Source organism: Leptonychotes weddellii, chromosome 1 (assembly GCF_054177405.1).
Source record: "Leptonychotes weddellii isolate Sample4059 chromosome 1, ASM5417740v2, whole genome shotgun sequence".
NCBI classification, from domain to species: domain Eukaryota; kingdom Metazoa; phylum Chordata; class Mammalia; order Carnivora; family Phocidae; genus Leptonychotes; species Leptonychotes weddellii.
This window is the reverse complement of record NC_138369.1, coordinates 155,002,289-155,027,293: the sequence shown is the minus strand read 5'-3', so window position 1 is coordinate 155,027,293 and position 25,005 is coordinate 155,002,289. Positions and strand designations below refer to the sequence as shown.

The 25,005-nt window shown below is 37.0% G+C and overlaps 1 protein-coding gene across 5 annotated transcripts in view; it reads left to right on the top strand.

Moving 5' to 3' along the window:
* Nucleotides 1-22,749, top strand: part of NSUN3 (NOP2/Sun RNA methyltransferase 3) — a 54,469-nt gene extending 31,720 nt beyond the window's left edge. Inside the window, exon 8 of one of the 5 annotated variants that reach the window (XR_014138628.1) lies at nt 21,029-21,164. Coding sequence is in view for 3 of the 5 variants with exons in the window: in XM_081798394.1 (XP_081654520.1) it covers nt 21,029-21,299 (271 nt within the window). In the remaining 2 variants the exon portion in view is untranslated. Of the gene's footprint in view, nt 1-11,758; nt 13,192-21,028 lie in introns of those variants that run through there. The other 4 variants (XR_014138627.1, XM_081798394.1, XM_081798405.1 and 1 more) reach the window with 4 other exon arrangements.
* Nucleotides 22,750-25,005: the final 2,256 nt, after the last annotated feature.

Below are 25,005 nucleotides of genomic sequence, written 5' to 3'. Positions count from 1 at the left end.
GTCCATTTACCAGTACTCTGTAGTGCTACTTCTGTCATAAATCAGATGTCCACATTAACATCAGTCTGATTTCTGTTTATTCAATTGCTTTGTTTACAGATCCTCCAACTAGTGCTACACTAACTTACCATAGCATTAATGTCATAATATGTAGGTGCAAATATTCCCTTTTGTTTGTTTGTTTCATTTTGTTTTGTTAAGAGTATGTTGGCTATTTTCGATTCCTTTGCATCTTTACATTTTAGAATCAGCTTTTCAAGTTTCATAAAAAACTTGTAGGGATTTTGATTGGAATTACATTAAACCTATCAATTTAGAGAGTTTTGACATTTTCCTGCTGTTTCACAATATTGATAAATTTGTTAAGTTTAAAATTTATAGATTCTTTTGGATTTTTAACAAAACCCCTCATAATTCTGTGATATGTAGAAATATATAGGTAATTTTTTCTGGATTCTGTTTGATATTTTGCTTAGGATTTTTTCATGTGTGTTCATGAGTGAAACTGGCCTGTAATTTTTCATTTTTGAAATAGTCTTGGGCGCCTGGGTGGCTCAGTTGGTTAAGCGACTGCCTTCGGCTCAGGTCATGATCCCGGAGTCCCGGGATCGAGTCCCGCATCGGACTCCCTGCTCGGCGGGGAGTCTGCTTCTCCCTCTGACCCTCCCCCACTCATGTACTCTCTCTCTCTCGCTCTCTCAAAATAAATAAATCTTTAAAAAAAAATAGTCTTATTAGAGTTTGTAATTAAGGTTATGCTGGCTTCATAAAATGAACTGAGGAGTGGGTTCTCATTTATGTTCTCTGGAACAGTGTATGGAAAATTGCAATTATTTTTTTCCCTTGACTATTTGACAGAAACTGCAGTTGAAGCCATAATGGACCTGGAGTTCTGTGGGGAAATTTTTGACCGTTGATTTAGTTGTTTCTTTAACAGTTACAGGACTCTTTTTTAAAAGATTTTATTTATTTATTTGACACAGAGAGAGAGAGCATGCACGCACAAGCAGGGGGAGTGGCAGGCAGAGGCAAAGGGAGAAGCAGGAAGCAGGTTCCCCACTGATAAAGCTGAGCCACCCAGGCACCCCACAGTTATAGGACTCTTAACAGTTCTCTCTCTCTCTCTTTTTTTTTTTTGAACCAGTTTAAGAGGGTTTTGTTTTTTGAGTAATTTTCCCATTTTATCCAAGTCTACAAACTTACTGACATAAAGTTGTATATAGTATCTCCTTATTATCTTTTTAGTGTCTGCAGGATTTATAATGATATCCTCTGTTTTATTTTTGTTAATCAGTCTTGCCTGAGGCTTGTCAAATTTTTATGACTTTTCAGGATCCAGTATTTAACTTTGTTCATCTTTTTTATTGTAAGTTTGCTTCCTGTTTCCAAACATATGGGGATTTTTTTGGTTATCTTATTATTATTAGTCTTTAATTTTTATGTGATCAGAGAACATATGCTATATCAGCCTGTTGTTTACTTCTAAAGAATTATTTAGGATAGTGGTTTTTTTTTTTTTTTTTTTTTAAGATTTTATTCATTTGAGAGAGAGAGAGCACATGAAAGGGGGGAGGGTCAGAGGGAGAAGCAGGCTCCCCGCCGAGCCGGGAGCCCGATGTGGGACTCGATCCCGGGACTCCAGGATCATGACCTGAGCCGAAGGCAGTCGCTTAACCAACTGAGCCACCCAGGCGCCCCTAGGATAGTGGTTTTTAAACTTTGCTCTGTAAAGACAGGGATTTTGTAGGATTGTTATAGGAGCCATCTTGAGGGAAGGGAGAGGGATGACCAGGAGAGCCTTTTAGTTCATCACAGCAGATCCAGCTAGGGGTGTGATATCTTCATCTCATTAAACCTGTGGGATGTCATTTGAAGAAAATTTCTTGTTACTTAAAAAAAAAAAATAATAAGTTTGAAAAAACTTTAAAAAATCATTTAAATCAGTAATAAGCAATCTCTTTTCATTTATAAGCACATTTGCCATGGGCAAAATTAAGTAATTCTCGTGGTTTTCTTGAAAGCTTTTTAGTTCTTTTTCTTTATGAGTGAAGAGACAATATTTGATAGTAGATTAAAGACCCTGTGAAAAGGCAGGCCTAAGGTAATCTGTTGTCACTCTTCCTAACTTAAGCAACACAAATCTGTATTTCTTATATTCAGTCTTAGCAGAGAGCTTTTAATCCCTAAGCCATCCTCCTATACCAATCTTAATGAGGTATTAACTGTTGGTGGGAAAGTATACTAAACATAAGATTTCCAAGTAGAATTGGAAACAAATATGTTAAAACTTGTCATTTATAATCTATTTCAGGAGTAGCTAGCATCATTTATCACTCTGCTCTACCATATATAAAAATACCATATAAAAAATATTCCTTCTTCAAGGTAAAAACTTACTGCCAGTGGAGAGAAGATAATTATCAGCATTGTTTTTGTTTCTTAGGCTGACAAAGGAATAGCTGCTGGGTATGGCATCTCTGAAAATAGCACGGTCCGTCATGTTTCTTTATCTTGAATTTACAGAACTTCTTTGATAATAAACAGTTTGATATCTAGAAATTTGATTACTTACTGTGAGCATAGTGAAGGGTACCCTCAAGGCTTGTAAAATAATACTTTTAAAACTGATGATAGCACTGGGTAACTATCAACTTAGAAATATCTGTGTTTTAGATTCTTATGGTACCTGAAATTTAATTTTGAATCTGCATTTATTTGATAGATTGTACATGAGCTTCAGCTTTTCACCTTAATGTTTTCTTTGGTCATAGTACATAATAGTGGTATTTGCTTTCTTGCCCAGACTGCTGTTTACCAGCAGAAATAGTAAACTGATAAAAACAGAGTGAAGTGATAAAGAACAGGCCATGGAAAAATGAAAGAAATAGGAACTGTTGAAAAGGAGCAAAAGTAGAAAAATTTGAAATGAATACTGGAAGCCAACATTGTAACATGGAAAAAAATATGGAACGGTAAGGAAAAATAAATCAAACAGAAACCCCTGCAATACTTAGTGGAAAAAAAAGACAAAATGTAGAGGAATTAAACATTTAGGATTGGGGGTGGGGGGACAAAAAAGGAACAATTTAGACATATAAGCTTTGTGAACTCATAACAATTGGCTAAAGTTGTCATTTTATTATTTGTTAAATTATTTTGTAGTAATTAAAATATTTCTATTGGTACATCAAATTAGGTTAATTTTTTTTTTTTTTTTAAAGACTGGATTTATTTTCTTTCTTTTAAATCAGATTACCTGCCTTCCACACTAACTTTCTCTTTTAGATTTCCCTTACGTTACCAGAAAAACAGTGTCAGGATAACCTTCATTTTTAAATATGTCTTAATGGCATTTTTGGTGCCTAAAAGGGTTCTGGTACCAATTCCAATGTGGTGGTGGGGGTGGTTCCCCCACCATCACCAAGTAGTTCTCTGTGATACCAGTTGGGTGTCCTACAGTTTAACTCAGTTCTTGACAATCTCTACCCGGAGTATCAAGAGTTCAGTCCTGCAAGACTGCTGTCACCACACTTCAGAAGCCAATTACAAGTCCATGTTTGTCACCTGCTTCTAACCAATGGGCTATAAATCAGAGGTTCCCATGACCCACTAGTAGGTTTTGATTTGCTAGAGCATCTCACAGAACTCAGAGAAACATTTACTTGCATTTACCAATTCTATTAAAGAATATGATAAAGGATACAGATGAATATCCAGATGGAAAAGATGCGAGGTATATGGGAAAGGGCATAGAGCCTCCATGCACTCTGTGGGCATGTTACTCTCTCCCAGCTTCTCCACGTGTTCACCAACCCACAAGCTCTCTGACCTATCCTTCTGGGTTTTTATGGAGGCTTTATTATATAGGCATGCCTGATTAAATTGTTGGCTATTGGCAGTTGTTAAATCTTCAGCCCCTCATGCCTCCCTAGAGGTTTGGAGGGTGAGACTGAAAGTTCTAACCTGGTCACATGTCGGTTCCTCTGGAAACCAGTGCCCACCCTTAGTTGGTGTTCAAAAGTTCACCTCATTTGTGCAACAAAAGATACCTTTGTTATTCTCATCTCTTAGGAAATTTCAAAGCTTTTGGAGCCCTGTGCCAGAAAAAGGAATGAAGACCATATATATATGATTATATATATATATATATATATATATATATATATATATATATAATTATAAATCACAAGATCACAGTACCACATATCTCAGTTTTAAAGTGGTGACCATGGTTTTCCCTATGGAAAGTCAAGTTCCCTGCTAAAAGTTACCAAACTATTCCACTCAATCAGAATTGAGACCACAATTGCTATGTAGTAACCTTCATTAACAGATTATTTTACTTTCTTTTAGGAGTTTATCCACAACCTGTTTAGCAAGGGAAAAAATCTTCTTTCTCGTATTTATAAATTACTTGTTGGCAAAAACTTTATTATTATTTTTTTTTCCAAATAAAGCCTCTGGCCACTAACATTTCCATCTGTTCTATAACGTGAGAGTTGTAGGTTGCTTGAGCTGTTCGCTATTCAGGATTTTTTTTTTTTTTAATTTATTTATTTTAGAGAGAGAAAGCATGAATGGGGGGAGGAGGAGAGGGAGAGAGAGAATCTCAGGTGGACTACCCACTGAGCAGGGAGCCCAATGCGAGGCTTGGTCCCATGACCCTGAGATCATGACCTGAGCCGAAACCAAGAGTCGGGTGCTTAACCGACTGAACCACCCCACTATTCAGAATTTTTGAGTGTTAGTTGCAATGAAGTATGTTCCTTTTGTTTTACACTGAAAAGTTCTCTGCTTGACCTACCTTTTAATTAAGGTAGCATTCATTCATTCACTATTTAATAAATATATTTTGAGAACATACTTTCCAGTTGTGCTATATGTAAACAAGGCAAAATGAATGTAATATAAACCATGTTTTCAAGGAGCTGAAAATTTATTGTTTGGGAAAAACAAGAGGAAGGAATTCCATGGGAAGTCAGTGAAAGTTTTAGAGATTATATGAACTTTGAAGTTAAGTCTAGAAGGATGAATGACAGTTTGATCAAAAAGAAACTGGAAAATAATTATGTAAGCATTGGAACTTGCTAAACATCTAGAAAGATGAAGCAAAGAATGAATTTTAACTCCTTGACTTGAGAATTAATTACACACATTGTCTCATTCTATAAGGAGCAGAGGTATTACAGACTGACAGGGTTTGGTCAGAGAAGAATCTAAGTGATGTAAGGGATCTTACAGGAATTAGATCTTGCTGAATCATGGGAGCTAGTTAAACAATCTGTAGAAGTTCTATATAATTGTGCCCCTACTTCTGGTGTGGGACCTGAAGTTAGCCAGGGCTAGTAACCAGCACACAAAGTGGGGGAGAACAAAGACAGACTATAATCCAGAAGGACAGAGGAACCATGTCTTTCTATCACCAGAACCTTTATAGGTCTCCTGTCACCTCTGAGCATCTGATCTTAATGATGTGGGTGGTCTGCAGAATAGCTGGTGCATTTCGTTATGGAGCTGCATAGGAATGTGGCCTAGAATTCAGAGAAGCTGAAGGAAGATCCCATGATTGCTGGAGGAGCTTACCCCCACCTCATCTACAAGTTGAGCCACTGGATCTGTAACGACATGTGTGTGTACTAGGCCATATGTGCGTTTCAGGGAATTTTGGCAGTTACAAAGGCATGTGTAACCCACAACCCTATCAAAATAGAGAACATTTCTATCACCCCAGACAGATTCCTGGTGCTTCCTTAGAATCCATTTGCTTCTCTCACCAAAGGCAACCACTGTTCTGACTTCTCTTACTAATAGATTAGCTTTGCCTATTCTCAAACTATGAAAATGTAATCAGACAACATGTATTCTTTTTTATCTGGAATTTTTCTCTCAGCATAACATTTTTGAAATTTATTCATATTGTGTATATCAGAGGTTTATTCCATTTTATTGAGTGAGAAACATCTTTATTTTGGGACTAAATCCCACTATCTGGATAAGAACATTTACTCAGAAGTGCTTGAGCAAGGCTTGAGGCCACAGTCTTACCTGTAAGAGCTGCCTATTCAGGGATACCTTTTTATCACTGCTTTACTTTGGGGCACAGAATCTCTTGACTTTTTCAACCCTAACAAGGCCCAAATTATTGAATTCTTTGTCGATTTAGAATATAATCTACAGGCAGAGCGCCTTCCTTAGCTGAGCTGTATTCCTTCCATCTCTTCTTCCAAATCCTAGGATCTTTTCTGAGCCTTCTCTCATTAATATGCACTAACATTTTGAGATTTTTTTTCTAGTCACCTTAGAGTTATATAAGCTTTGTTTAGCATGTGGTCCATCTTCCAAGATATCATAAACAATGAATTTATTAAATGTTATCCCATGGCATAATAAGGGTTATTGGCTGTATCAATCTGGGTTCTGCGGAGAAACATAGGATGTATGTATATATACAGAAAGGGATTTTTTAAAGGAATTGGCTCACACAGTTACAGAGGCTGGCAAATTCAAACTCTGTAGGATGAGTCAGCACACTGGAGATCCAGAGAAGATTTGATGTTGTGGTTCAAGTCTGAATAATCCTAGCTGGTAGAATTCCTGTTCAAAGGAGGTCAATCTTCTGTTCTATTCAGGCCTTCAAATGTGACTGGCTGGATGAGATCCGATCGCATTATGGAGTGCATTCTGCTTTGCTCAAAGTTCACTGATTTAAATTTAATTTTATCCAAAAATACCACCACAGAAACATCCATAATACTGTTTAACCAAATATCTAGGCACAATGGCCCAGTCAAGTTGACACATAAAATTAATAGTCACTGGCTTTCTAGCCAGTAGTTATTTGTTTGAATATTCTCTCTATTGCCTGCTTACTAAGCCAGTTCTACATTTTAGATGCTGCTAAAGCAAGTCCACATTTGGTTCCAAATTCAGTGTAAGTGAAGATAATTTTTCCTCTAATATAACAGAAAGAAATAGACTCAAAGTAATAGTGACTTAAATAAGTAAAAGCCTGACTAGGTTTCTCAGGGTTCTGGCAATCATTTGATTGCCAGACTCCACAATCATCAGGGATCCAGGCCCCAACTTTCTTCCACTTCGTGGTCTAGGATGGCTTATTTCAGCTCTTGCTGCCTAATCTGCATTGCAACTAGTAGGAAGGAACAAAAGAACATACCTCACATTACTTCTGCTCACATCTCATGGGTTAGACTTAGTCATAAGACTATCTTTAGTAAAAGGCAGTTTTGGAAATTAGCCTTAGCTATACCCAATTAAAAACCGCATTACTACAGAAGGAAGGGAAAACTGGTATTGAGGAACAGTTAGAAGTGTTTGTCACAAATTGGAAATCCCTTGGAGAGATTTCATTGGAGGTTGCAAAGAAGATTTACAAGAAAATCCTTTAGCAAGAAGACCAATTTGAAAAATTTTACAACAGTCAAGAATTAGATGACAAAGCCCTTAATGAAGTAAATGATAGGGAAATAGGGACATGTGGTTAGATTTGCAAGATAATTTCAATGGAGAATTAATAGAACTTGGTGATTGATTGGCTCTGGAGTGGGAAGGAAAAAGTGTCAAGGATAACACCTTGGTTAACAGCATGAGCTATAGAGCTCTACTGTCTGGATTTGATTCTTGCTTTGGATATTTACTGAGTGGCCTTGTAGCAGTTGCTTAACTCTCTTGCCTTGGTTTTCTCATCTGCAAAGTGGGAATAATAACTAATGTCTAAAAACTTAATTGAAAGATTGAATGAGATAACATGTAAAACACCCAACTTTGGGAAAAAAAATAAACCAAGGAGGGGCACCTGGCTGGTTCAGTCTGTAGAGCATATGACTCTTGATCTCAGAGTTGTAGGTTTGAGCTCCATGTTGGGTGGAGAGATTACTTAAAAATAAAATCTTAAAAAAAATAACCTAAGGACAAAATTCTCGGGAAGACTGATATTTAATGGATAGAAAGAAGAGGAAAGGTGGTTAAGGAGGCTAAAAGGGAACTTCAGAGAAGGAGGTGTGAGCAAAGGAAGAGTCGTGTCCAGGAAGCCGCAGTGGGAGAACGTTTCTTGAGGTTGAGGATGAATGACAGAATCAAATAGTATAGTTAGATGAAGGCTGAAAATGAACCTTTTAGGCTGGTTTTGTACTCATTTTATCAACAAGCTTCTGAGGAAAACGTATTTTTTATTTAAAGTTATGGAAACAAAATTTGGTTAAACGAATTGCCAGATGATTTGGAATTTGGAATAATTACTGAATTACCCCAAATTATTTGGAATTTTAATGGAGGTTCTCACTTAGAGGTTCTAACAGTCGAGTGTAGTTTGTTAAAATTCTTCAAAACTAGATGTCATTCTGTGATGAAGAGGTTCAAATTATGTCTCAACATGAGGTATTTGCTTTGATTTACCTCATCATAAATTCTGTGCTGTATCACCTGAAGAGGTGAAGGTTTTATGTTCTATAAAAGGAGCAGGTAGCCAAGATTCTCAGGTCATAGGGTCAGACCTATTAATTCTTAGTTTCTTTATGTTAAAAATGCCTGGAAGTATATAGTTACCCCTTACCTTCAGTGAGTATTTGGGACAGTTGGGATGATAAAATGTGGCATCCTCCGTTTTATTGCCCTAGATTCCATACTTATTTTAGCAGTGGTAACATTTGCTTCAGGGTATGTAGCAGTGGTAAAGCTTGCAGTCCTTTTCCTGGTATTAGGTTAGGGTGGCAGTCTTTGTGCTGCATTATTTAGCTGTGTAACTTTGAGTAAGTCACTGAGTCTTTGTGACCCTCCATTTGATAAATTGGGTCAGACTATTTACCCGGTGCACCTCATAAGGTTTTTTTTTTTGTTTTTTTTTTAAAGATTTTATTTATTTGAGAGAGAGAGCACCAACACAAGCCAGGGGGAGGCAGAGGGAGAGGGAGAAGCAGGCTCCCCACTGAGCAGGGAGCCCGATGTGGGGCTCGATCCCAGGACCCCGGGGTCATGACCTGAGCCGAAGGTAGCCGCTCAACCAACTGAGCCACCCAGGCGCCCCCTCATAAGGTTTTATTAAGACTCCATGTGTGAGGTGCTCTTTAAGTACAAAATAAACATAAGGTAACATGACTAATCAGACTGATTGCTTGTCCTTCACTTGGCTAATATAGGGAATCATATAGGAATCACATCTCATTTGATTCCTGGACCAAATCCATATTCCTGTTGATACAGGAATCTTCTATTTTATTCGAAAGAAAAAGGAAAAATTTCTTCCTGGAGGAACATGTGCTGTGTGTGCAATGTCCTCTGGAAGCATTTAACCTTTTCAGTTTGGGATTTAGTTTGTCATTTGAGTAGTAAGATACAGAGACTGCCAGTAGTTTCCATACATCTTTCATATTAATTATATAAATGTTTTTCTTTTCTGTGTAAGTTGAAAGTAACCTTATAAAGTAGCCTTATATAGAACCTCTGAAATGCTAATTGAATATTAAATGGTTACAAGGGACCAATTGCAGGATTGATGCTCCTATGCCCCTTTAAAATTTTTGAAGTTACTACAGTCTTACTTGGTTTAAAAAAAAAAAATGTTTAATACTAGCGTTTCTAAGATGAAGGCAACAAGATTGAGAATATTGTGGCAATAAAGAAATCTTTAAGTCTATTTTGCTTGATTGCTTCCCCATATTTACATCTGAAGAAAAGGTAGCTATTGCCTTAATGCTTTAATGTTGATAGAAGGGACTTGAGGAAAGATGAAGAATAAATACATTAATCATTAATAATGTTTAGCTGAAATCTTAATTTTTCAGAAGTACAGACATCTGTGATTGCTTTACTTCTACACCAGAAATTGTTGTAGGAGGGATGGTGACTGTAACTTCAAACATGTTACAAGGAAGACATAAAAAGATGTTGTTTATCTCCTGATAGTAAATCATGGGGAATTAAAGGGGAAAAGAATCACTTTCTGTTTTGGTCAAAAGATGGCACTATTGCTGTGCTGATTGTTTTCTTCTGCAGTTTGCTTCAGTCTTTTTAAATGCAGAAAACAGTTAAATTTAGTGATCTAATTAACACTGACCCTCCCAACAGAATGCCAGATTTCTAATCAAGGAACAGAAGAATAGCCCAGGAAAATGGAATTTATATTTTAAAAATGTCTTAGGTTGTTTTAGTAGCTAAATATTTAAATAACATTTTCTGAGATTCAGAGATTTTACCTTAGGAACAACAGGACACCCTGCATCATGTTTTCACTTTTGGTTAAGTTTGAAATACCTTTACTTTGGAACCTTGATAGCTGCCAGGGTTCCAAGATGTTTTAGTTTGTTTTTTGTTTTGGGGTCTTTTTTTCTTTTTCTTTTTTTAGTTTTTTAAGGTCATTGAACTTGTTTTCATGAAGGTAATAATACTTTTTTCTTCAAAGTATTAAGGTCAGGTAATCATTTTTTTTTCCCCTCAACCATTATACTTTACTTCTTGAGAGTTGGAAAACTATGTGGACCAAGCTGGAAATGTAAAGGTGGTCTCCCTTCTTGTGCTGGGAATGCCAGCATCTTCTCATCGTATTTCTAAGCCAGTACCTTAAATGGCTCTTAGGGCTTAATTCTGTGTTTTTCTTTGAGCAGATCTTTCAGCAGTGGAGGAATTAAAGGAAAAGCTGAACAAAATGACAAAATAAACTCCTGAAAAAAAGGGCTTTCTTATTGATTGTACAAAGTGTTCTTTAAAAAATACAAAATAAATAAACAAAATATATATACAAATCAAAACACTTTTTGGGGGGAAGGAGGAATCCTTGGTGTATTGAGAGAACACAAAACAATCCAGTTTTTTTGCTTACTCTGTATTAGAATAGGAAAACACTGACGGACTCCTGCATATAGATTGCAGATTTACCTATCTGGTGCTTTTTAAAGTTAAGATTTAAATGGTTTACTTTTAAAAGTAATTAAATTTAGCTCTCATCAGTTAACTATATGGCTAGTTTACCATGTAGATAATAAGACAGACTATATTTTATGTAGCTTTGCATTGTAACTCATTTGCATCTAAAATACCATCCAAAATCTTACTCAAAATGTTTGAGGCCAGATATGTTTCAGAATTCTGATTTGTTTGGATTTTAAAAAGTAATCTGGTAGATATTTGGTAGAAGATGTTACTCACTTCCCCCAGTAGGGTCCAAGGCAGCACCCTGTCATCAAACATTAATATGTTTTCAACAAAACCTCTGAATAGTTATATCACATGGGCTAAGTCTTGACCATAAATAGCCTCACATGAGTTTAGGTCAGATTTTGAGGCCAAATGAGTCTGCCATAAACTTAAGAAAAAAAACTGTAGGTTGCAGAGCTTTTGGATTTCACAAAGGAATATAAGAGGTAGTGGAGAGGCGCCTGGGTGGCTCAGTCGTTAAGCGTCTGCCTTCGGCTCAGGTCATGATCTGAGGGTCCTGGGATCGAGCCCCACATTGGGCTCCCTGCTCCGCGGGAAGCCTGCTTCTCCCTCTCCCACTCCCCCTGCTTGTGTTCCCTCTCTCGCTGTGTCTCTCTCTGTCAAATAAATAAAATCTTTAAAAAAAAAAAAAAAGGTAGTAGACCTCTCATTCAGATCTCAGTTAGATCAGTAGACCTATCATTCAGAGCTACTACTCTGAATTGCCAGAAATCAACTAAGGTTTTCTGTTTGTAAACAGGAAAATTTAATTTAACATTTTATTCTATTTAATGGTTTCTTTTTTTAAGAATATGTTTTATTTTGTTTTTAGCTGCTTCATTAAGAGGTGGTTCAAGCACAAAATGCATCTAATCCTATTCCATAATATGCTGAAAGACAACCAAAGATTTGGAAAAATTTGTATAGCCAATATCTGCCATAAAGCAACAGGCTATCTAGCATAAGTTCTGTGGCAAAGAAAGTCATCATTCTTTTTCTGTTAGGAATACTTGAGGTAAAAGCATTTCCCATTTTATTTTATGCTGTACTATTAATCAACACCAGCTTTATTTCAAACTACAGCGGTGTTGTGAGATAGAATCTTATTTCAGTTTTAAAGTAGGGTTAAGCCTGATCACGACTTAGGTAGGGGGTTTCTGAGGAGAATGTATGTTTCAGTTAATGATAGAGGGATTGTATTATGTGGCAAATTGCTTCCTTTTGAAGTACTTCCCCTGGTTCTGCATTATAGTAAGGCATTGTATATTCAATAATGTATAAAACAAGATAATGTCTACTAGTTTCTATTTCAATTTAAAGTATTAGGTTAGCCTTCCACCTAATCTGATCAAAATAATACTTTTGCTCCATCTGTTGTAGTTAGTCATGACATCTTTTTCTGCCTGCTGCTGGCAAGTATGATTAGAAAGCTCTGCTGACCATCTCTCTAGCATCTGTTATAATTCAGTGGTAAATAATGCCATTAATACAGCTTGGTTTGTTGTAATTTCATGTAGTGTAGTTAGTGATATGGCGTAGTGAAAAATATCCTATTATTCAGGTTCTTGTTAAATGATGAAATTTATAGTCATTGAGAAGCCAAGGGGCCACAGCTCATTTGGAGAAAGTTAGCAGAGGGATACCATTATGCCAAAATGGATGTTGCCTAGTTGTTTAGTTTTCTTTCCTATTATTTAAAAAAAAAAAGTTTGCATGGTACAGAAATTTACGTAAGTGTAGAGAGAACCTTTTTTGTCTTCTACCAGACCTCAGATCCAACATGTCTTATTTTTCTTCTCTAATCCTGACTTATATTTTTATATGGTCATGACCACAACTTTGCCACTTTACTTGTATTATTCAAGTTTCTCTGACTTCTAAATGTTTTTTTTCCCCTTTCCAGAATTTTAAGTTTCTTACTGGGCTTGTTAGACCTACTAAGCAATATCTTTCTTCTATTCTGATTGTAATTATTTCTGTCCTGAAGCATCACACCCTTCTCACACCCTCCTAACTATTCTAAATATATATATATATATATATATATATATATATATATATAGTCTTTTTATGATGTGGATGAAATAATAATTACTTGGTTCTTACGGGATGTTTCAAAGTATGCTGAATTATGGAAGTAGATGATTTATTCTAGACACCACTGTAGTAGGCAAAGTAGTGCATGTTTACGTACTTATATTTTAGAAATGTGTTATCACTTAGTATATTGTAAAACACTAAATTATCTTTTAATTTATTGGAATGCCAATACCAGAAGTATTGGTTTTTAAATCATTGACCAATCTATAGAGTTGTTAAATACTCTGTAGCCTTAACTAAAATTAAGTACCTATTGCCACTTATGTATCAAAAGTGAAGAAACCCTTACATGTATTGATAAATGCTAATTATAAAGATATCTTTATACTTTCTAATAATTCTCAGCTGTTTGAACCCCGGGAGTGAGTTTTCTTCACATGCCTGTTTTCCTTGATCTGTGAATACAAAATTACAGTATTTATGAAATCTATAACTACTATAAGCAAAAGGACAAAAAATGGTGTTTAAACAACAATCATCAGCAGCAAAACAACCATTCGACAGAAATCCCTAACATTTTGCACTAGGGTGTTGAGATTAACCCAGTTTGTAAAAAAGCCTTTGTGTTGCCACACACAATTTTCTTGTTTAGAAATTAATGTGACCAGTTAAGTTATACCAATCTAATTTTAGAAACATAAATTATGAATGTTGGAATGAAAACAAACCAGGAGAATTAGCCAACATTGTAGAAATTAATTTAAATTTCCATCAAGCCAGGAACATATTGTTTGTAAATGATAAGGCTTCTGTGTACTTTTGTATAACTGTAATAAGAAAGAATCATACTTATTTGATTAGGTATTGGCTTTGCTAATTGTGGAAGTAGGAGCAAAATAAGTCCTTTTAGCGGAGGTTTAAAAAAACTGTATTCAAACTGTGTACATCCCCTCCTTAGTAATCTAAGTTTTTTAAAGGAAATCTTAAACCCATTGCTACAGTCAGAAAATAATCCAAAATGAGTGTAGTTGTAACTTACACAATTTCAGCAAAATCTTCTGATGCCTTAGTATGTTAGCTGTATATAAAACAAAAAAGCCATTAGCAGGTGTGTATTAATTTCCTATTGCTGCTATAACAAATTACAACAAAGTTAGTGGCTTAAAGTAGCACAGGTTTATTATCTTACACTTCTGGAGGTTCTAAGTTCAAAATCAAGGTCCTGCAGAGCTGCAATTCCTTCTAGATGCTCTAGGTGGGTGCTATAGACTGAATGTTTGTATCCTCCCAAAATTTATATGTTAAAATCCTAATCGCAAAGGCGATGGTTTTAGGTGGTAGGGCTTAGGGGGTGATTAGGTTATGAGGGTGGAGCCCTCATGAATGGGATTAGTGCCCTTATGAAAGAGACCCCAGAGACCTCTCCGACTCCTTCTGCCCTGTGGGGACACAAGGGCCATCTGCACCAGGAAGCAGGTCCTCACCAGACACCAAACCTGCTGGTACTTTGATCTTGGACTTTCCAGCCTTCAGAACTGTGAGAAATAAATGTTTATTTATTTATTTTTTTAAGATTTTATTTATTTATTTGAGACAGAGAGAATGAGAGACAGAGAGCATGAGAGGGAGGAGGGTCAGAGGGAGAAGCAGACTCCCTGCCAAGCAGGGAGCCCGATGCGGGACTCGATCCAGGGACTCCAGGATCATGACCTGAGCCGAAGGCAGTCGCCTAACCAACTGAGCCACCCAGGCGCCCCGAAATAAATGTTTATTGTTTAAGCCACCCAGTCTATGGTATTTTTGTTATAGCAAGGGACTATTTTTTGTTATAGCGAGGGACTAAGATGAAGAATTGCCTTACCTTCACCAGTTTCCGGAAGCAGCTCACATTCCTTGGCTTTAGTCTTTGGCCAGCAATCCTGTCACTCCTGCCTTAGCTTCAGTCATCACCTCTTTCTCTGACTCTCCTGCCTCCCTTTTCGATTTGTAAGGATCTTTGGGATTACATTGGGCATACTCAGACAATCCAATTTAGTGTTCCTATCTCAAGTTCCTTAATTTAATCACATCTTCAGATACCCTTCTGCCATGTAATGTAACATGTTAAAAGTACTGGGGATCAGGATATGGCCAATTTGGGGGGTCATTATTCTTCCTACCACAGGCTATTCACAAATGTGAACCTATGAATGGTTCAGATCTCTGGTGTCTAGATAGGAGCCTTTTTTTGTTTTTGTGGGGGAATATTTAGAGGACAGTGAAAAGTAAGATACATATAAAAATTTTTTTAGAGACTGCCAACAAACACTAAAGGTTAAGTCGGCCTTCAGTGGTAGGCACTTCCCCAAATATTTTTTACAATAAATGAATGCATGAGAAGACTAGAAATTCTGAATACCATAAAATTTTTGTTATCTGGAACCTCAGGGAATAAGTTTTCTAGAGAGTTAATCCCTTAAGAGTAAAAAAAAAACAAAAACAAAAATTAACTGACATCTCTGGGAACATTTTTCATATTTATCCTACTGTCATAGCCCCCCTTTAATTTGTGTTACCATAGAAATACATCATATGGGTAAAAATTGAAAATAAAAAAACTTTTACTTAGAAGAGATTTACTCCTACCACTCCCCACTCTTTCCCTAGTCCTATTCCTCATAGGCAACCACTTCTAATGACTTCTGTTCTTTACCTATTCTGCATGTTGCTCCCAAACTTCCAACTAGTATGTTTATCTTTCATTTTTTAATTTATCAACTTTAGACATTGACTGCTGACTTCTTGCTAGGGTTTCTCTCACCTGTGCCACCCTTACCTCCTCACCCCACTCTGCACCCTGAGTTCTTACCCTGTTCTCAGTTTCTCACTCATTCAGTTCAGAAACAGCACTACACGCTTAGATTTACACTTCTTATTCTGTTAGTAGTGGAATGGGTCTCTGAACACACTTCCAACTTTATTCTTTTTTGAAATAATGAGGCCACTGTCTCTTGGTTTCTCTTTTTGTGATATAAGAATATTTGCAGTCCCACCCTGTCTTCCATTTCTCCCTCCCCACTTCCCGGGGGCTTATAACTGCACCTTTACTGTCCAGTCCACAGTATTCTCTCTGAGATGTACAGATCTGTTCTGAAGCATTACTAAGATCAGTCTATGGAATGATTCTGAACATTGAAGACTAATAATCAGTATATATTTAATTCTGTAAATATTGTTCACGGCAGATACCTTAGAATTGCATTTCCTTTTCTTTTGGTTCAGTGTTATGATAGAGTGCTGAAAGGAAAATGTTCCTACAGTCAAATTTGATGGGAAAATCTCTCTCTCTCCTCTTTTTCTCCCTCCCCCCAACCCCAGCCCAGTTACATATACCAAATCTTCAAGATTTTCTCACTTTTCAGTCATTTCATCTATTCTATCCCTTCTCACTTCCTTCTAAAGATCTCCCTCTCATTCTAATCTGGACTAGTTACCCTCTGGGGCTTCTGAGTAATTATCATTCTGAGATTTCACTCCCTCCACTGCTTTCCTATGTTACATTTACTACATTCAGTATCACGTTTCTCCCCTTTCTTGATTTACCTCCTCATTTTGCTAGAGGTAACATTTCTGAGTCATCAGATATCTGAACGTTTCTGTATTTCTCCTATATATTTATTTGACAGTTTGGCAGTAAATAGCATCCACTTTAAATTGCTTTTTTCCAGGATTTCAAGTGAGCTATGCCATTGATGCCAGTCTGTTTCCTGGAGCCTTATTGGTGACCCATTTTTCTTTCTGAAGGCTTTTAGCATCTTTTGTTCTTGAAGTTGTAAAGTTTAATAATCATCTAAGTATGGATGTTTTTCATTCATTATAAGATTGAAGTGCTTACAGTGTTAATATAAGACCTTCTACACCCCCTCCTCTTAACTCTCTGATCTCATCCCATTCTGCCACCCCCTTGCTCACCTTGCTCCAGCCACACTGGCTCCTCTTTCCTTGAACATGCCTCAGGGTCGTTGCATTGGCCATTCCTTTTGGTGGAATGCTCTTTCCTCAGATATCTGCATGGCCACTTCCTTACCTCCTCAGGTCTTTGTTCAAATGCCGCTTCCTGAAATGTCATCCTTTTCTAACTACCCCATGTAAAATTGTAATCCACCTCCCTGCCCCCACCATCTAAGCTCTTCTAATCCTGTTATTGTGATTTAATTTTCTTTATAAACCTATTACTAAGTAAAAAAAAATATATATGCAAACTGTGATGTTGTAAAGATATATTTGGTCTTTGTTACTGCATCCAGGCCAGAGCTCCTAAAACCCTTGTAATTTCTTAAACGATAAGAGAGATAGGACCATCTTTTGTTACAATATTTGCTTTTTGTTAATATGAAAGGAGCAACGTTTGTTATTTCTCAGCCACACCTTAGTATATTTTAATGAGGTGGCTTTTGGAAAGCCTCTAAGGATGTCAACCTTGTGATTACAGTGTTGGAACTTTCAGCACCCCTCCCCTGTGCCTCCCCCTTCAGAGAGATTGAGTTAAATTACCAATGGCTAATGTTTTAATCAGTTATGCCTACTTAATGAAGCCTCCATAAAAAACCCTAACTGAAGGGATTTGGAGGGCTTCCAGGTTGGTGAGGAGGTGCTGGGAGGGTGGCATGCCTGGAAAGGGCACAGCAAGTCTGCACCCCTTTTCCCATACTTTGTTTTATGCATTCCATCTGGCTATTCCTGAATTGTATCTTTTTATAATAAATCAGTAATCTAATAAGTAAATTCTTTTCCTGAGTTCTCAGAGCCATTCTAGCAAATTGTTGAACCCAAGGACGGGGGTTGTGGGAACCCTTAATTTATGGCAGGTCAGTCAGAAGTACCAGAGGTGTAGATTTCCAATTGGCATCTGAAGGGCAGCCTTGTAGGACTTAGCCCTTAACCTGTGGGATCTGACACTAACTCCAGGTGAATAGTGTCAGAATTGAGTTAAATTGTTGGACATGCAGTCAGTGTTTTCAGAGAATTGCAGGGAGGATTGTCTGGTGAGGAAAAAATACCGAAACATACATACGTGTGTGTGTGTATTTATGTGTGTATATGTATGTGTTTACATACACACACATTGTCCTTTGGTGTGTATATACTTAGTATTAGCTTTCTATGACTACCATAAATTACCACAGACTGAGTGGCTTAAATCACAGAAGTTTATTTTCTCACAGTTCTGGAGGTTAGAAGTCTGAGACCAAGGTCCCCAGGGTTGTTTTCTTCAGGCCTTTCTGGTTGGCTGGTAGATATCTATCATTTCCTGTGTCTTCATGTGGTCTTCCCTCTGTAACTCTGGGTCCAAATTTCCTTTTCTTATAAAGACACCAGTTATATTAGAGTAGGGCCTACGTCATTTTAACTTAATTACCTCTTTAAAGATCCTATTTTCCAAATACCATCAGATTCTGGAATACTGGGGGTTAGGACTTCAGCAAATGAGTTTGTGGGAGAGGGGGACACAATTTAGCTCATGACAAACTTACTGTCAATATTATTATTATTTTTTAAATTCTGTCTCCCCCAGCCAGAATGTTAGCTTCATGAAGGCAAGGAGTTTGTTGTTGTTGTTCTATTTTAGTATATGCCTAACATTTAGAACAATGCCCAGCAACATAATAGATGCTCAATAAATAATAAATAATGTTCTAGCCTCTTCATGAGTTCTTTCATCTTGAACACTCCTTTTATCCCTGGAAAATTCTCTTATTATTTCACTGATTTAGTGTCCCCCCACTTCCAGTTCTCTATATTACCTTTCCAGTATTCCTGTTAATTGAAATTTGGACCTACTTGACTGATCTTACTTGTCTCATTTTTAGTCAGTATGTTGTTCTACTTTTTTGGATGATTTCTTCAACCTTAACTTCTAAACTTCTACAGAATATTATTTATTTTGTTAAACATATATTTAACTCCTTTGAGCCCTTTTCTTGGCATTCTGTTATTGTTTTATGGGTGCTATATCTTTGCTGATCTTTTTGCATTTAATTATGTCTCTTGTTTTCTGAATTTTCTGTTTTCTTCCTAGGCCATTTTTTTGTTTATTTTGTTCTTACTCTTACACTTTGCTTAAGCATTTCTCGCCCAAAATTATCTGGCAATCCTTGGTTGTACATTTTTATTTAATGGGACAATAAAAAATAGGTTTATTTTAGGGGTGGGATTTTTTGCCTAGTGATGTCACTTTATGATGAGCTGGTAATTACTCTGGAGGCTCCCTTCAAGGTAGAATGTGGAGGTCATTGGTTTTGGGGGGCAAATACTGACAGTGGCTGACCTAGGTCTCCCCAAATAATTTATTCAACTTTCTTAGATAAAAACCTTCCAAACTTTTTACCTGGCTGCCTGACCTGCCATATATGGGAGTATGGAATCCATGGTTTCTTATATATGCTCTGAATTAATATCCTTGTTTTCACTCCCATCACATTATATCTGACATTTCCAGTTCCCAAACTTCTCTGTATTTCCCCAAATTATGCCCTCTGTGGCTGTTGTCCTCACCATGAGAGGCTCTCTCCACTCTCTTGATCTGCTGCTACTCCTCTGTCTGCATATCATCTTTCAGAAATGTGTTGAAATCTGTTATTAGTTAATAATTCTGTCCTATTTACTTTATTGTTTTCAGTTTTAGTACTTGAAAATATATGTATATATTTTTCACCTTATGTTTCAGGGTGTCTAAGGATGTTTGAGGAAACAAAACTTTGTTATCAGTTTGTTGTCTTGAATTAGGATTCTTTAATCCTTTAATAATTGGACTTAGGGAATAGAATTTGAACTTACTTTGATGATGTGTATCTTCATTATAAATCTCCATTATTGGCATGTAGTCTAGGTTGTTAAAATACAGATGTGAGACATGGGGCTCTCTGTATACTTAAATCCGGTAGAGGTTTTAGAACATGGATTCTTAACAACAACAACAACAGAAAAAACCTCGAGTAATAATTGCTCAGGGGTTATCACCACAGCAGCAGGACTAAAACTTCTCTATTTTCTCTCTCATTGATTACCTTATCTCCCACTCCACTATTATTATCAAGGCTTGCTTTCTATCATGAACTTCTGTTTATCTTAAAACATCCTGGTTCCCTGTTCACGCTCCCATGTTGTTTCAGATGAAGTGCTGGGACCCCATCTTTTCTGAAGCTAACTCCTCCATTAGCTGTCTGACGCCCTAGGTCTGTTCTTCTGCTGGATCTGCATTTATTTATTTATTTTTAAAGATTTTATTTATTTATTGAGACAGAGAGAATGAGAGAGAGAGAGCACATGAGAGGGGGGAGGGTCAGAGGGAGAAGCAGGCTCCCTGCCAAGCAGAGAGCCCGATGTGGGACTCGATCCCGGGACTCCAGGATCATGACCTGAGGCGAAAGCAGTCGCTTAACCAACTGAGCCACCCAGGCACCCTGGATCTACATTTATACATATGTTCAAGTCTTCCCCTAAAAAAAAACAAAAAACCAAGCCAAAACAGACAAAAAACACCTTTCTTTCCATCTTTTCCCAAAGCTGCACTTTCATCGGGTGAAGCCTTTGTTATTTCCTTTCTGAGTTTTGTCTCCCTTTAAATAAAGGTATTCTCTTAGTGTCTGTCTTTAGTCCACTTATTTTCTTGCTCTTTTCTGGGGAAATCCTATTTACTCCCATGACTTGAGCTGTCACTGAACCTTAACTCCTTTCCTGAAGTTCAGATGTTTTCTTCCCACCAACTCAGTACCACTCAGTATATTCAAAGACAAACCCATTAATCATGTTCTACCCCCATCCTCCTATCCTTAAAAAACAAAACAAAGAACCAGCCAAACATATTCTTTGTTTTTCCCATGTTGATTGATCTGATTATCATTTTTTGAGTCATCCAGGGACACATTAGAAAGAAATAGTTGTAAGGCTAGAAAACATCCAGAGTTATTGCAGCCTAAGTCACAGTAAGTTAGTTTCAAGTATAAGTTTCCTTGCCCTCTGCCCTCATAGTTTCCTTTTCCTGCATCTAACCAAACTTCTCCATTTTCCTGATTACACACAGGTCTGCAATTAAGGCCTTACGCCCTGGAGGGTTACTTGTGTACTCTACATGCACACTTTCCAAGGCAGAAAATCAAGATGTCATCAGTGAAATTTTAAACTCCTACACGAACATCATGCCTGTGGACATTAAGGAAATGGCAAGGACTTGCTCCCAAGACTTCACATTTGCTCCCACTGGCCAGGAATGTGGACTTTTGGTAATTCCAGATAAGGGCAAAGCCTGGGGCCCAATGTATGTAGCCAAATTGAAGAAATCATGGACTATGTGAAATTGGTGATACACATTTTGTAAGCCACGTCAGTGTATTATTATATTTATTTTCCTGGGCTCTCTAGGTGTTAACATTTAAATAATTATGGAGTCATTTTCCTTGGGTCTGTTTGGAATCCTATTTTACTTAATACTTGGCATCTCAGAATCTAGGCTTGAGAATTTTCCAGGTGTATTTTTTTCCTAGAAATATATCTATAGCACTGGTTTCAGGTATTGCAGATGGTGTTTGTTCTGTATAATAAATCTGCTGTCTTTTAGTTGGCATTTTGTAGTTAAATTAATCAGAATATATGGTTTTATGCATAATATGTTTAGGAATGCATTCTATCCATGATGTTGGTGTTTTGAACCTTTAAAAATGCACATTTGGCTGGCCCTTTTATAATTTTTTTCCTTATCAAATATACATATTCTTTCAGAGTCCCACCCCCCACCTTTTCCCATAAGAACTGATTAGTATTCTGAGACTAACTTCTTAAGCGGCACTATTTCTAGTTCTAGAAAATAGGTTTCTTATTTGCCACATTGTTTTCCACTAAGGACTATCTTCTGTTTACTGCAAAGGTCAGTGACTCTATTGACACTAGCTTTATTTCTCCATTTTTTTTTTGTATTCACAAATACAAACTGAAAGGGTAAATTATGTTGAAATGCTGTTAGAACAGCAGATTCACATGCACAGTTTGACTTTCAACATTCGGCTTGCGAATAATGGAGTCTGTCCAGCAGGCTATAAAACAAGTACTTGAAACAAAACCAGAATGATTAATAACTGCAATAACAACTATATTTGGAGAGTTTTGTTACATAATTGCAGTTATAATGAGCACTACAGAATCTGATTATCTTACAGTTGCAATCTGGAGGAGCTTCTTATTTCACTCCGTTATGAAATGTTATATGAGAGTATGATGTCATATATTAATGCACAAGAGGGAGATGCCTAATGAGAGTGGATTATACTATTACCAAAACCCAATACCATTTACTATGTGGCTCTCCCTGTTTACATATATCCTGGGAATATTGGGTACATTACTGTATATGTACTTAGGGCTTTAGCTTCAGGTTTGGATCATGTAAAGTTTTCTCTAGAAATTGCTTCACTTAGAGTCCAAAGGTACTTTTCCAACTATTAAGAAAAATTATGCAGCATACTTCAAAAGAATCTATTTGGAAATTAACTTTAAGAAAAATAAACTGACTATAGAAATAGGAAATTCTGCTGAAGCTGAATCCTTTTGAATTTGTTTACTATATTCTGCATATTTAAACCAGAGACTCTTTTCTCCCGAACTGTTTTTTTTTTTTTTTTTCAACAAGCATATATAACCAGTTTCTTACAGCTGGGAAAGAAAAAACTGGATCTCTTGGACTCAATGAAATATACCGGATTAATACAGAAAATTAAAGATAATGGAAAATATATTTATCTATTTATTTAAGTTTTTATTTGTCGGTTTGTTTCTTTCAATTTACACCCTTGTCTTTGGGGCGCCTGGGTGGTTCAGTTGGTTGGGCGTCTGCCTTTGGCTCTGGTCATGATCCCAGGGTCCTGGGATTGAGCCCCGCATCAGGCTCCCTGCTCGGTGGGGAGTCTGCTTCTCCTTCTCCCTCTGATCCTTCTCCCGGCTTGTGCTCTCTCTCTCTGTCTGAAATAAATAAATAAAATCTTTAAAAAAATAAAAAAATAAAACCTTGTCTTCACAGGGCACCTGGGTAATAACCCAGATGGTTAAGCGACTGCCTTCAGCTCAGGTCATGATCCCAGGGTCCTGGGATCGAGCCCCACGTCGGGCCCCCTGCTCAGTGGGAGCCTGCTTCTCCCTCTCATCCCCGCTCTGCTCTCTTCTCCCTATCTCTTTCTCTGTCTCTCAAATAAATAAATAAAATCTTGAAAAAAAAAAAAAACAAAACCTTGTCTTCAGATACTGTAGGTTAAAAAGTGCATTTATTCTGTGTAGGTTAATCACAAAGTAAATTTTCACAGTGTCCTTGTTGAATGTCATTATTTTTCCAACATGCTGCCATGAAGCCTAATCTGAATACCCAGTGTGCCATTGGATTTGACCTTCCTATGATTACTGAAAAATGCAAATATAGCTTACTTTATTATTAACATTAATTATAATGAAACAGCTCGCCTTTATGGAGCATTAAATATTTATATATATGTTATCTTTTCTGATCTTTAAAACAACTTGAGTATTATGACCACCTTTTGTGAATGAGAAAGCCTAGCTCAGTGCTGTTTGTAGCTTGCCAAGGCTACACTGGTAGGTAAAGAGTGGGGCCAAAGGCCAGGCCCTTCTCACTATACTATGCTGTCTCACAAGATAGAGATTATAGGAACCCCCAAGATTACCAGCTGGCCCTCCCTTATTCTCCATCACTCAGGTTCTCACTTATGTGCAATTCTTTAGTCACAGAGCATCAAAGGTTAATCAATATTTGAGGGGAAAAACTGCAGTATTTCAGGGTGTGTTCTGAACTACTCCTTGTGATTGCAATACTCAGAGATCTCCCGTGGAGGTGCTCTGTGCCTCTCTTTTCTTTGCAGATGCTAAACTGAAGAACAGAAATTTGGAGCAGCCTTGCAATGTCAATTGAAAAGCAAGGAGTAATTGATATTACTTTCTGTGGCATTGAGTTACTTTCAAAATAGCTTTATAAAAATTTAGTTTGCTTACCAACACATTAACTTCTCTCTGCCTTCAGCACACTGAATAGCCACTAGTTTCAGAAATAGACTATGAATAAATGTAATGCATCTAAGTGGTTTATACTGAATTTTTAAAGCATTTGATATTATCTGTGAGTTGAAATCAAGGTGGCCTACAGAACTTCATCCTATTATATGTATCCATATAGCCTCATATGCAAGATTGCATGTTACTCCCTTAGAAGTATTGTGAAAAATATCCTTTTATACAATGTGAGTAGGTGTAAAATAATAGGTACCAGAACACTTGCTACATGACTAAATAAAGTAATCACAAATCTAATAGACCCTCATCCAAGAAGGCTTTATACATGGAAGATAAGCATCAGATGATCTGCATAGGCTGATGCAACTCGTCTGGAATACAAAGAGAAAATTGGAACCAATAGCAACAGTTTTATTAGATGCAAAGAAGTCCTTTGATGCAGTTGAATGGGACTACTTGTATTATGTGTTAGGTATATTTGACTTTGGGGACAAATATAACATATAGCACAACCCATTTATATGGTTCAAATCAATGGTTTACAATCTCCCTTTCCTTGCCTTATTGCTGCACTGGGGAGTAAGTAAGGATGGTACCCATTACTGATGTTACTTTTCAGGCTGACATTGGAGTTATAATATCATCCAGATCCCATGGGTATCTGAAGGATATTCAGATGAAGGTTCACAAATTAACTAATGTCTGCTGATAACCTACTACTTGTGCTGAAAGCCCTAACCAGCATCTGTCCTGAAAACATTAAAAGTAATGTCAGTATTTGGAATGGCTTCAGGCTGCAAAGTCAATGGGAGAGAATCAGAAATACTATCTTTTTTTTTTTTTTTAAGATTTTATTTATTTATTTGAGAGAGAGAATGAGAGGCAGCACAAGAGGGAAGAGGGTCAGAGGGAGAAGCAGACCCCCCGCTGAGCAGGGAGCCCGATGTGGGACTCGATACCGGGACTCCAGGATCATGACCTGAGCCGAAGGCA